Genomic DNA, 13,927 nt, shown 5'->3' with positions numbered 1-13,927 from the left:
AAGGTTTTATTTTCTCTTTTACTAAGAACAGGAATTTATTTGTCTAATTATGTTGGCATTTATGTTTATTGATCACAATCATGTGTGTGACTCACTAACATTTGACTCCATCATTACTATTAGTATCAGACTTGGAACCACATTTATTTGTGTACGAATTTTAAGTTATTTTACGGATATAATTAAAAATACTATTTTAAAATAAGCGGCCTTCATCTGTACAGTGTCTAAAATTATGTGTTTAGCTATATTTTTTTAAACTGGCATTGCTAAGGTGAGTACAAGCAAAATTTACATTCTAAAAGGATACTATTATTTGATTGTACCACTTTAAATAATGAATGACAAAGCACAATATGGCAATAAAAGTAATAATGATAATTACTACAGCAAGGACAGGTTAGGTATTTTAGAACTCACTACTCAAAGAATTAAATTTATGCCTAAGAGAGAAATAAAATTATGAAATACCGGTACATAGACCAGTCAAAAAACTAAAATATCCATACTGTAATCCTTAATGAACTTTGAATGAATAAAATTACAGAGATTATAAATCCCTTGTGCATTTCGACAGGAAGTACCAAGAAGTAACAACAACAACGTCTGTGTGTGTGTGAGAGAGAGTGTGTGTGTGTATGTGTGTGTGACAGAGTGAGAGATAGTGTTGGGGGAGTGTGTGTGTGTGAGAGAGAGAGCGTATGTTGGGGAAGTGTGTGTGTGAGAGTGTGTTGAGGCAGTGTGTGTGTGTGTATGTGTGAGAGAGAGAGTGTGTGTGTGTGTGTGTGAAACACAGTGTGTGTCCTTGAGGGAGTGTGTGAGCGTGTGTGTGCGCACGCGTGATGGGGGAGTGTGTGTGTGTGTGTGTGTGTGTGTGTGTGTGTGTGTGTGTGTGAGAGAGAGAGAGAGAGAGAGCATGTATGTATGTGTTTGGGGGAAGTGTGTGTGTGAGAGAGTGTGTGTGTATGTTGGGGGCATGTGTGTATGTGTATGTGTTGGGGGAGTGTGTGTGTTGGGGGGGGGGATGTTTAAGCAGAACATTCAGGCGCCTCAACAGCAGCGCCAGCAGCACCCACTCCCAACCCAGAGGCAACAGCACAGACACGCTCCTCCTGACCCACATCCCAGCTCAGCAGAGACCAGGCACACGGGTCAGGGCAGGGAGACACCCCAACATCAGTGCCTCCATCCCCGGCTTTGCACAGCAAATAGGAGGCATGCTCCAAGTCACAAGCAGCTTGGCCCGGGGCAGCTCCATGGCCTTCGGAGGAGTTATCTGGCTGGTCCAGCTGCCACTCCCCACCCCCTGCAGCTCGGTCCATCTGCCCTCTCCAGACGCTGATAAGAAACAATAACCTTAGTGTCAGCTAGTGAACTATGTCCAATAGGGCTCATCAGGCCCATAAACTTGTAGACATAAAAATAAATGTTGTCCCTTAGCTATGGCTACTGAAATCATAGCAGGGAGGTAAAATTGTGGGAGATGCTGCTAGAAGAAAGCAAATTATTGTACAATACATTTTCCATTCTGAAGCCCAGCATTTCTCACACGTCTGCTGTGTGTGGGATATAGCAAACAGTGAAATGTAAGTAGAGAGGATCAAAAAAACAGACTGAGATAAAAAAATCTCCACCTGTAAGTAAATGCCTGAAGATAAGTTATTTTTTGATCACGGCATACAGCTCTTTCCTTCAGAAGAAAGCATCTGCTGTTTAATAAAGGTATTGATAGAGGCCATCTTGCTGCCATGAAAATTTCCTTAGTTGAAGCACATGCTCTTTCTGTTCATGTTGTGGCTAGAAATTTAGTACAATAGGCTCTGATTCCTGTGCAACAGGCCAGAGATCGCATGGATGCCTGAAGACCTTGGCACTTCTGGTGAAAAGGAACAAACAAGAAGCATGATCTTCTTCTTAATCTGGTGCACTTGAGGTAGATCTTGAGTGCTCTACATACATTCAGATTATGCTATGGCTTTACAGTAGCGTACTGCGGATTTGGACAGAATAGTGGAAAGATAACTTCTTGTCATTCCTGGAAAGAGGAATTCACTTTTGGTAAGAAAGATTCTGGAGTCCTTAAACCCTGCATATATAGAGCTGCTAACTCCGTGACCCATCTAACAGAGGTGCCAAGAGAAAGGGTTTGACAGATAAATAGAGTGGTGTAACTCTTATCAGTTCAAAGTAATAGGTGATTAGGGTTTTTTCCACCAGCGGTAGATCCCATTTATGAAAGACTGACTAGATCCTTGGCCAGACTAATCTGGCTGCTCTGAGAAATCTTGAGATTTGAAGATTTTCAGCTAAGAAACCAGAGGACTCTGCATATAAGACATTGCTTGTGGCTGACACCTGACATGTTCTGGTGCTGGGCTGAAGTCCCTTGTCCATACTGTACTGAAGAAAATTGGGAATAGCTAGAATTCCAGGGATTGTTGAGGTTTCTGATTTTGTTTGGTTTTGACAACATAAGATAAACCTTGACCAACCAAGTGCTAAAGTCTGTCTGAAGGCCAATAGTGTCCCAATCACTTTGGAGGATAACCACAGTATAATTTCAGAGGTTGGCGGGTTGTCTGTGGGCAAGGACTGGCCTGCCTCCCAAGGTCTGTGAAAGCAAGTGATCCAATCCATGCAACAAACCCCAATGAACTAACCTCGTTATCTCCAGACTGATTCTTCCCTGCATATTTATACTTGCCTCTGGAAATTTCCATTACATGCATCTGACGAAGTGGGTATTCACCACGAAAGCTTATGCTCCAATACATCTGTTAGTCTATAAGGTGCCACAAGACTCTTTGTTGCTTTTCACAGTATAATTATTGCTTCTCTTTCAATAGCCAGGCTGCCAGTTGGAAATGGATTTGGATGGAGAATGGGACCTTGGTGAAGGATGTCCAGTTTCACTGATAGATGCACTGGAGATTTCAGTGCCAAGTCTACTAGATTTGAAAAACATGGTCTGCTCAGCTAGTGTAGAGCCAGAACTATCACCTTTGATTGCTTTTGCCTTATCTTCTCAACCACTTTCCTTAGAAGTGGAAGAGGTGGAAATATGTAGAGAAAGTCCTTTAGCCACCTATGTACATCTGTCCCTAGTGACTTGATAACTGTTTTTCTGATGAAGTATTGTGCCAGCTTTCTGCTCTTCCAACTTGTAAACTGACTGAGTGCCAGGAGGCTGAATCTCTGAGAGATCAGGTTGAAGACTTCCTAATTCAAATACCATTCTGAGTTGTTGACTAAGCATGTGCTAAACTAGTCTGCATTCAGATTTCCTTCATGTATATTGCTCTTATGGTAGCCAGATTCTCCTCTGCCCATTCTATTACCTCCCTCACTTCCAAGTGCAGGACTGAGCTCTGAGTTCCTCCTTAGTTGTTGATGTATGCTACTGTCGTGATATTTTCTGACTGGAGCAGAATGTGATCCTCCAGAAGGTGGCTTGGAACCTTTGGAGGACTTTCTTCATCACTTTGAAGTTGAAGAAGTGGATGCTCTTGTTCCTGTCTCTGAAGGTCTATGTCTTTTGTGTTGTGTTGTTTCCCAAATATGCTCCCTAGCACAGTAGGTTGGCATCTGTTGTATGTACTTCATGATCTGGAGGCAGAGAAGAAGACCCCTGTGGATATTCCCTGGGATTGTCAAACTCAGAGATTTGAGTACTTGGTTTGAAATCAGAACCTGATTTTGAATTTGTTCTGGTGAGTGGTTCCACACAGAATTGCTTAAGATGCGTGACTGGATGATCACTTGTCTGTGCTTCTGAGAGACAATTCTGAGAAGTAGGATATTCTGCCTACTAGACTCAGACTGAGCCAGAGGCATAGTCTTTTGTTGTCATAGTAAGCTCTTAGAGGTACTGCTGACACCTCTGGTTTTGCGGCCTGATCCATAGTTGCAGGGTTTTCCGCTAATGTACTTGCCATTCTTTCTTTGGTACTTCTGTGAAGAGGACAGACAAAAGGAGCATTTGTGTTTTCAGTTGGACATACAGTCCCTTCTTAATGCACTGCATGGAGACCTGAGGGACTGCTTTTGTTTGGATGCATTGTCTGGCACTATCTTATCTAATATTTCTCCAAATAAAAATTAATCTGTAAATTAGGAGGTTTGTCAGATTTGTTTGAAGTAGGCAGCCACCATCCAGAGATGTAAACAGGTGTGGCATATGGCTACTGAGCTGGATGCCATTACCATGTCTGAAAATCTCATTGTGTCTAATGAGGCATCTGAGACAAAAGCAGTTGAAAAAAATATTTTCTTAAGGATAGACCTGAAGCCAGTGTGATCCTTGTCATCCAGGACCTTTAGGCCACCCAGCTAGGACATCATAGTATTGGCAAAGCAGGTAGTGGCCAGGATTTCTCTGAGAGTGGTAAAGCCTCAAAATTTCTAAAAAATTTTAACAGGGAGGGTAATTAACCACTGGAACAACTTATAAAGTGTTGTGGTAGATTCTCCATCACTGGCAATTTTTAAATCAAGATTGGATGTTCAAACAGGAATTATTTTGGAGACATTCTATGGCCTGTGTTATTCAAGAGGTCAGATTAGATAAGGCTGCAAAAACTGCCTCACATTTAGAACATTGTTTTGATTTAGCCTGATGTGTGCTGGGGAGGTGCAGTAGCAGTGAATCCAGGTGGCTGAACCTTATGCTGCTAATTACCTGATTCAAAGGAGGAGGAGGAGGAAGAGAAATTTTAAATTGCTCACTGTTGCCTGAAAACATCATAAAATCAAAGTTGGCAAAAAAAAGTTTGGGAGTAAAGAAAACTGCCACTGACTGTTGCTATGGAGACAGGAGATCTGGAGGATTGCTTGAGATGGGGTAATGGCTAATCCCAGGAACATGCTGCAATACTAAAATGCCTCCTGAAACTGCAAAAGAAGGTGCAGGGGACAGCCTATGCATCAAAGAAAAATGGAAGATGCTGGGCTGTAAAAATCCCCTTCCGAAGGGATCACCATTATTGTCTGTTATTTGTATTACAGCAGAGCTTACAGTTGGGGGCCCTACTGTGCTTGATACTGTACAAGACAATCTCTTTTCGGAAGAGCTTTCAATCTAACAGACACAACAAACAAAAGGTGAGAGAAAGGAAAGGTTATTATCCTCATTTTGCACATGGGGAATTAAGGCAGAGAGAGATTAAGTGACTTGCCTAGGGTTATATGGAAAGTCTGTGGCAGAGTCAAGAATTGTACCCATATCTGCTAAGTCACAGTCCACAGCTTTAACCACAAGACCATCCTTCCTACTTTTAGCAAGGGAGACACCCATTGCAACGATCTTTGGGATAACTTTGACGGTTTACTTAGGCTATTGAATTCTGTAATACATTTTGCTTGCTTGAGCAATTGCTACCCCTTGCCTTGGGTTTTTTTAATTTAACCTATTTATTCAGGCTTTTGGCTAAGGATTAGGATGAACAGGTGTGAAGTCCTTTTGAGGTTGAGATTTTATGCAGTTATTTAATTAAGGATTTGATTGAAACATTTAAAAAACTGTCTTCACTCAGTCACCAGTGGCACCTCCTCCTGGCTGTTCTGTGGATTAGCTCTCTTCCAGGTATGACACCTCCCCTTGTGGTCTCTCCTCTCATTGTCCTCTCTGTCACTCTGTGGCCCCTTTCTCACTCCAGGAGCTGAAACCCCCTGGGCAGGTCACTATGGCATTTCCCCTTCCAAGGTATAGAGTCTCATTGTCCAGACACTGCCACTCTGTCAGTGGCTAGTAGGAGAACACAGGACCATGCACTTCTCCAGGTTCCAACCCAGAGACCCTACAACATGCAGCCAAGGTCTGCTCAGTCCCCAGCTTTGCAGCTCTCTCCCTGGCTGCTTCCTATCTACCTCCCACAGGCTTTCTTCTCCATCCTTCTCTCTTCTGGGAACAATCTACCCTCAGGGCCATGCTCCCAGGGTCCTAACTCTTTCTCTAGTATCCCTCCTTCCCTTTCTAATGCACAGGCAATGACTGCAGATTTCCATGCTGCCCCCATTTCTGTTGCCAGCTTCCTGGCTTTATATTAGCCCAGCCCACAGCAGCTCAGATGAGCTTCGTCTTCCAATTAGAGGTTGCTTTTCTCCCCTAAGCCACTCATGTGTGGCATATTATCCTAACTGGCCCTTTCTCATCTTCCTTAACCCTTACAGGGCTGATGTGGGGTGAACAACCCATCACAATGGCATTGGTTCAACTCCTGGTTTATCTTTTTGTTATGAATTATAGAATCATAGAAAATTAGAGTTGGAAGAGACCTCAGGAGGTCATCTAGTCCAATCCCCTGCTCAAAGCAGGACCAACACCAACTAAATGATCCCAGCCTAGGCTTTGTCAAGCTGGGCCGTAAAAACCTCCAAAAATGGAGATTCTACCACCTCCCTAAGTAACCCATTCCAGTGCTTCACCACCCTCCTAGTGAAATAGTGTTTCCTAATATCCAAACTAGACCTCCCCTACTGCAACTTGAGACCATTGCTTCTTGTTCTGTCATCTGCCACCTCTGAGAACAACCTACCTCCATCCTCTTTGGAACCCCCCTTCAGGTAACTGAAGGCTGCAATCAAATCCCCCCTCACTCTTCTCTTCTGCAGACTAAATAACTCCAGTTCCCTCATCCTCTCCTCATAAGTCATGTGCCCCAGCCCTCTAATCATTTTAATTGTCCTCCGCTGGACTCTCTCCAATTTGTCCACATCCCTTCTGTAGTGGGGAGACCAAAACTGGACGCAGTACTCCAGGTGTGGCCTCACCAGTGCCGAACCGATGGGAATAATCACTTCCCTCGATCTGCTGGCAATCCTCCTACTAACGCAGCCCAATATGCCGTTGGCCTTCTTGGCAACAAGGACACACTACTGACTCATATCCAGCTTCTCATCCACTGTAATCCCCAGGTCCTTTTCTGCAGAACTGCTGCTTAGCCAGTTGGTCCACAGCATGTAGCAGTGCATGGGATTCTTCCTTCCTAAGTGCAGGACTCTGCACTTGTCCTTATTGAACCTCATCAGATTTCTTTTGGCCCAATCCTCCAATTTGTCTAGGTCACTCTGGACCCTATCCCTACCCTCCAGCTTATCTACTTCTCCCCACAGCTTAGTGTCATCTGTGAACTTTCTGAGGGTGTAATTCATCCCATCATCCAGGTCATTGATAAAGATGTTGAACAAAACCACCCCCAGGACCGACCCATGGGGCACTCTGCTTGATACCAGCTGCCAGCTAGACATCGAGCCATTGATCACTACCCATTGAGCCCAACAATCTAGCCAGCTTTCTATCCACCTTATAGTCCATTCATCTAATCCATACTTTTTTAACTTGCTAGCAAGAATACCGTGGGAGACTGTATCAAAAGCTTTGCTAAACTCAAGATATATCACATCCACCACTTTCCCCATATTCAGAGAGTCAGTTATTTCATCATAGAAGGCAATCAGGTTGGTCAGGCATGACTTGCCCTTGGTGAATCCATGTTCACTGTTCCTGATCACCTTACTCTCCTCCAAGTGCTTCAAAATAGACTCCTTGAGGACCTGCTCCATGATTTTGCCAGGGACTGAATTGAGGCTGACCGGTCTGTAGTTCCCCAGGTTCTCTTTCTTCCCTTTTTATATTTGCCTTTGTCCAATCGTCTGGGACCTCCCCCGATCACCACGAATTTTCAAAGATAATGGCCAATAGCTCTGCAATCACATCAGCCAACTCCCTCAGCACCATTGGATGTATTAGATCTGGATCCATGCACGTCCAGCTTTTCTAAATAGTCCTTAATCTGTTCCTTCACCACTGAGAGCTGCTCACCTCCGCCCCATACTGTGTTGCCCAATGCAGCAGTCTGGGAGCTGACCTTGTCTGTGAAGACCGAGGCAAAAAAAGCATTGAGTACTTCAGCTTTTTCCACATCGTCCATCACTATGCTGCCTCCCTCATTCAGTAAGGGTCCCACACTTTCCCTGACCTCCTTCTTGTAGCTAACATACCTGTAGAAACCGTTCTTGTTACCCTTCACATCCCTTGCTAGCTGCAACTCCAGTTGTGCCTTGGCCTTCCTGATTACAGCACTGCATGCTCTAGCCATATTTTTATACTCCTCCCTAGTCATCTGTCCAAACTTCCACTTCTTGTAAGCTTCCTTTTTGAGTTTAAGCTCAAGATTTCACTGTTAAGCCAAGCTGTTTGCCTGCCATATTTGCTATTCTTTCTGCACTTCAGGATGGTTTGTTCCTGCACCCTCAATAAGGCTTCTTTAAAATACAGCCAGCTCTCCTGAACTCCTTGCCCCCTCATATGAGCTTCCCTGGGGATCCTGTCCATCAGTTCCCTAAAGGAGTCAAAGTCTGCTTTTCTGAAGTCCGGGATCCGTATTTTGCTACTCTCCTTTCTTCTTTTTGTGAGGATGCTGAACTCAACTTTCTTATGGTCACTGCTGCCTAGGTTGCCACCCACTTCTACTTCTCCTACCAATTCTTCCCTGTTTGTAAACAGCAGGTCAAAAGGAGCATGGCCCCTAGTTGGTTGCTCCAGCACTTGTACCAGGAAGTTGTCCCCAACACGCCCCAAAAACTTCCTGGATTGTCTGTGCATTGCTTTATTGCTCTCCCAGCAGATGTCAGGGTGATTGAAGTCCTCCATTAGTACCAGGGCCTGTGATCTGGAAACTTCAGTTAGTTGTCCGAAGAAAACCTCGTCTACCTCAACCTTCTGATCCAGTGGTCTATAGCACACGCCCACCATATCACCCTTGTTGCTCTCACCTCTAAACTTAACCCAAAGACTCTCAACAGGCTTTTGCATGTACTATTTTTTGCAAACCCTCTGGGATTACAGTAAGTGCATTTTACACACTGAAATTAAATAAACCATATTACTACTCCAAAGATTTGTTATTTACTTCCAGGTGTAGTTCAAGGTATTGATTTTGCTCTTGAAAGTTTTTTCTGTTTCAGATTGCTACTAAATGAGAAGCATTCTCTCCCTTTGTACTTTCATGACAGTTGGGATCAGCTATTGCTTTTCCCATTGAAAGAATTTCATATAACCAAGGGTGGTGGCAGGCTGTTTTTAGCGGATGTCCCTGGATTCTGAAATCCACCTTCCCAATTCATCTAAGGCCTGGTCTACACTGGGGGTGGGGGTCGAACTAAGGTACGCAAGTTCAGCTATGCGAATAGCGTAGCTGAACTCGAACTACCTTAGTTCGAACTACTCACCCGTCCAGACGCCGCGGGATCGAAGTCCGCGGCTCCCCCGTCAACTCCGCCACCGCCGTTCGCAGTGGTGGAGTTCCGGAGTCAACGGGAGCGCGTTCGGAGTTCGATATATCGCGTCTAGATGAGACGCGATATATCGAACTCCGAGAAGTCGAACGCTACCCGCCGACCCGGGCGGGTAGTATGGACGTAGCCTCAGAGAGCATTAGTCTGTTGATACTCAGAAACTGATGGTAAGATGTCCTCTAGCCTTTTTCCTCAGAGGAAAAAAGACAGGGGTTATTTGGATTATATTTAACATGTTTTTTGTGTGTGTATGACTAATTCTATTGATCTTTTACACAATGAGCTTTATTTTAAGTGTTTTATGTGGACAAAGAGACACTTGTGAGGGCAAATTTGTAGATAACAAAAATAATGTAAATACAATTAAATAAATTGTGATACAAGAGGGCCAGGGAGCAGTGGGAGAGTGGTCGAGGGGAAGTATATAAACCCTAGGCTAATTAAGGTGTGGTTCCCTGAAGACTAGGGAGGTTTGCTACACGTTAATTGGAGCACCTGTAGTCAATTAAGGCCCTGTTAGCAACCTAATAAACCCCCTGCTTCAGGCAGTCAGGGGAGAAGGAGGAAGGAGAGAGGACTAGAGCTTGGAGGTGTGTTGTGATACTTGGAAGATCAGAAAACTGGAGTAAGGGAGCAGGGGAGGGAGACTCCCTCCCCCAGTGTCTAAGGACTGAAGGTACCCCACCCAAGGGGGAAGAGGGTAAGGACCTGCAGGGGTTGAGAGGGGCTGGGACTCAGAGTGAGGAGCAAACCCAGACCCCTCCCCTGCTTCCCCCCTTTACTACCTTCAAGGGCCACTAGTGGGGCCCTTGGTGCCCCAAGAGCAGGGGTAAGGGTGGCATCTTAGCCCCCGCCCCAAGAAAAGCACAGGACCCACCATACTACATTGGCCATCTTGTCACAAAATGTACAACCTGACCAAATCTGAGTAGAGATAGAGAATATAAAGAGGGATTATTACATCCCTGTTTTATGACAGGAAGCCTCTTTATGTTACACCACATATATTAGCTTTGCAATTAAATAAGAAATAGTGTACTTACTTTGTGTTGCTTAGCAATTGTTTCTACCAAAAACTGAGTTCTGACATTGTCTACATTTGGAACCAGAATAGATGCATAATCTGGGATACTTTCTGTTGGATAAACATATTCCTGAACTCTTTTATTCCAGTGTTCCCAGTCACCTAAAAAGAGCAACGAATGGAAAATATAGCACCTAATAATTCACTATCTGCATTTAGTAGCTCCACTAGTCAAAATATTGTTTTCTCCTCTCTGCAGTAGACCCAAAGACACCTCAAGAACAGGTAGTTTAGTAGCAGAAGAAGCTGTCTGGGGAGTGAAGTTGTCAGACTCAAAGAGAAGCCTTTCTCTTCTGTGCCTCCTACCAAGAGGACAAGGAAATGCAGGGTGTATAGGGAGGCTTTAAACTTATTCCACGTCTCTGCCACAAACCAAAAGAAGATGGTGAACTAACCAACTCCTTCTTGGTGCAGCAATTTGAAGTTATGATTGGAGAAAGGAATAACTTTTAAAATGCTACATTTTAAAACGTGTACCTTACACTGCTGGAATGGCAGTTTGCATCTGAGGTTGGCTAGCTTCTTGGTTCTTTGGTATTTCTATTTGTTGCCAATAGACAGGGCCTCACATAGCCCAACTGGTCTAAAATCTGATAAAATACTTTCTGGTTGAGGAATTATTCCAACAGATCTACTGTTTGTCTGCTTAACCAGTTGGACCTCATGTTCAGGTTTCCTTTTGTATTTTTATGCTGGAAGGTGTTAATGGCTGCCATCAAGAGAATGACAGTCACAGCCCCCCCTTAAAAGCCTATGGGTGTGATAACCACCCTCCTTCAGGCTCAGTGGATGGAGCAATTAAATGCCCCTTCACTAGAGGCAGACTAAGATTTATTGGGGTCCTAGGCACAAAGAACATTTGGGCCCTCCAAATCCCCCTTGCCATGGGGCCCCACCCCCTGCACCTCCCCTTCCCCCCATGGCCCTGCCTCCTGGCCTAGCCAGAAGCCAGGTGGTGGTAAGAGCAGCCCAGGGAGCCCAGCCCACTGTCAGGAGCCCTGCACCATCCACCTGCCATGAGTGGTGTGCCATAGGGGGCAGGGACATGGCCTCCCCGCAGGGCCGGCTCCAGACCCCAGCACACCAAGCACGCGCTTGGGGCGGCATGCCGCGGGAGGGCGGCAGGCGGCTCCGGTGGACCTCCCGCAGGCATGCCTGCGGAGGGTCCGCTGGTCCCGCGGCTCCGGTGGACCTCCCGCAGGCATGCCTGCGGAGGGTCCGCTGGTCCCGCGGCTCCGGTGGACCTCCCGCAGGCGTGCCTGCGGAGGGTCCGCTGGTCCCACGGCTTCGGTGGAGCATCTGCAGGCGTGGCTGCGGGAGGTCCACTGGAGCCGCAGGACCAGCGGACCCTCCGCAGGCACGTCTGCAGGAGGTCCACCGGAGCCACGGGACCGGCGACCGCCAGAGCGCCCCCCGCGGCATGCCGCCCTGCTTTGGGCGGCGCAATTCCTAGAGCCGCCCCTGCCTCCCCGACCCTCCACCCAGGGCAGATGGAAGGTCCCAGCTCCCCTCAGCTGCCTGGGCAGCTCTTATTACAGCCTATGGTGATCATATATCCTGTTTTGACCAGGACAGTCCCCTGTTTAAACCTTGTCCCAGACGTCCCAACTTTGTTAGCAAAACTGGGCATCTGTCCAATTGTACTTGCCAACTGAGTTGCCCAGTTTTCTGAGAAAGGGGCTGAGGGGGTAAGCAGCAGGGTTGGGGGGCACAGGCTTTGGCCAAGTCTTTGCAGGGGAGAGGTTTGGGACAGGTCCATGGGGGAAGGGTGGAGGAGAGGTGCTTGGGTCACATCCACATGTAGGGGGAGAGGGGCTTGGGACTGGGATGTGTGTGAGAGGGGGGCTCAGGCCATATCTACATGAGGAGTGCGGGGGAGAGGGGCTCAAGACCGGGGCAGAGGCTCAGGCCAGGTCCATGGCTGGGGGGCGGGGGAAGGGGAGACTGTGGAGAGGGGCTCAGGCCAGATCCATGAACAAGGAGGGACATGGGAGAGAGGGGTTTGGGTGAGCGGCTCGGCCAACTCCACATGGGGGAATATGCTCACTCTACTATGGCTGGGTTCTGGCCTGGCCAGGGCCTCAGAGGAAAGAGGAGGAGCAGGGCGGAAGGCCCCGGGGAAGAGGAGGAGCAAGGGTGGGGCCAGCGTTCTGCCACTACTGCAGGGGCCCCCTTATTGGCCAGGGCCCTGGGCATGGACCCCGGTGGCCCATGCAGAAATCCACCCCTTCCATTTATGTAGTAATAGGAGTACTTTACGTAGTATTGGAAACAATAGGAAGCAACTGCCCAAGATACTGAGCCACATGAAAAAGAGATCCAGAGCTAAAATGTGTGGGCTGAGTGGTTTCCCTGGGACTAACTGCAAATGCTGGGGCTAGGGTTTGATTGGTTTCAGCTGTGTATGTAAATAGCAGAAAGCCAGCGGAAAGCAAGAGAAGCAGTTGTGAGCTTGGCCCTGGGAGGCAGCTGAGTGACAGAGCTTCTTTTTGGCACAGTACTCAATGGAAAGACAGACTTGGATTCTGAGCCTCCCATTGTTTGTTTCTACTGTGTTCAGGGAAATGGGACTTTGTGTACATTCTTTATAAACAGGATTTCACCAAAGAAATACTTGACTCTCCTGCCGGATTAATAAATGGCATGGTAGTTCCATAGGACAGTAGTAAGTTACTTCTGTGATGAACAAAAAGTAATGACTAGTTGACCATTATCAACCCCAAATTATAAAGTAATCCACATGGATGGAAATTTAAAATGATACTAAACACCCCAGGAATTTCTAAATATTATAGATGATGATTTCCTAACTGAAAAAGTGTTGCATCCAACATGGGGGAAATCTATATTAGACCTTGTCTTGACAGTTAAATAGGAATTGATCATGGAAAGGAGGGTCCAGTAGGGGAGACACAGAAGATCCTTTTCTGACAAGAAGGCCAACAAAGTAGAGGGGACCAAACAAGTAAGTGTTCGTCCATCAGTGCTGACGTAAATTGAACAAGCTGGAATGATGAAGAGGGACCCGGTAAGGGTGAAGACACCATTCTCAACAGGCCTGAAGAGGCCAGAGTCAACAGCGCTACATCAAATGCAGCCAATGAGTGTCTAGATTTGTGGTGACTCAAATTGGTACCGGAGGACTTACTTCAAGTCTTCTTAGAAGATCAAGACTTTGAGCACTTGTCAGCATGGAATGCTTGGAGGAGCTGATGGTGAAGGCAAAGAGTGACATTTCACACCAGACTTGTTCTTTGAATCACAAACAGCCAAAGGGGCACTGCTTGTGGACTCTGAATCTGCCACCTCGCAGGGGCTCAGTTCTGATGGGAGGCGCATTACCTTTTTCATATGGTAAACTCTGAGATAGAAATCTGTTTTTTGTCTAGGTGGGAAGGAGGTACAAATAGAATATTTGTCCCTCACATGGTCCTCACAAAAGCAAATCAAGCCACTCTTATGCCTGTCTGTAACAGGGAAAACAGCCCTATGCATTCCACACTGCTGGAAACCTGGGGATTTTTTCCATAATACCTGGTGGATTTACCT

At 46.2% G+C, this 13,927-nt stretch overlaps 1 protein-coding gene across 1 annotated transcript in view; it reads right to left on the bottom strand.

Moving 5' to 3' along the window:
• The window catches only part of DNAH8 (dynein axonemal heavy chain 8), a 594,173-nt gene that overhangs the window by 171,270 nt on the left and 408,976 nt on the right, over window positions 1-13,927 (bottom strand). The window contains exon 55 of the mRNA XM_045010583.1: window positions 10,338-10,480. Coding sequence (XP_044866518.1) covers window positions 10,338-10,480 — 143 coding nt within the window. The remainder of the gene's footprint in view (window positions 1-10,337; window positions 10,481-13,927) is intronic.

Source organism: Mauremys mutica, chromosome 3 (assembly GCF_020497125.1).
Source record: "Mauremys mutica isolate MM-2020 ecotype Southern chromosome 3, ASM2049712v1, whole genome shotgun sequence".
Taxonomy (NCBI): Eukaryota; Metazoa; Chordata; order Testudines; family Geoemydidae; genus Mauremys; species Mauremys mutica.
This window is presented reverse-complemented; position numbering and strand designations above follow the sequence as displayed.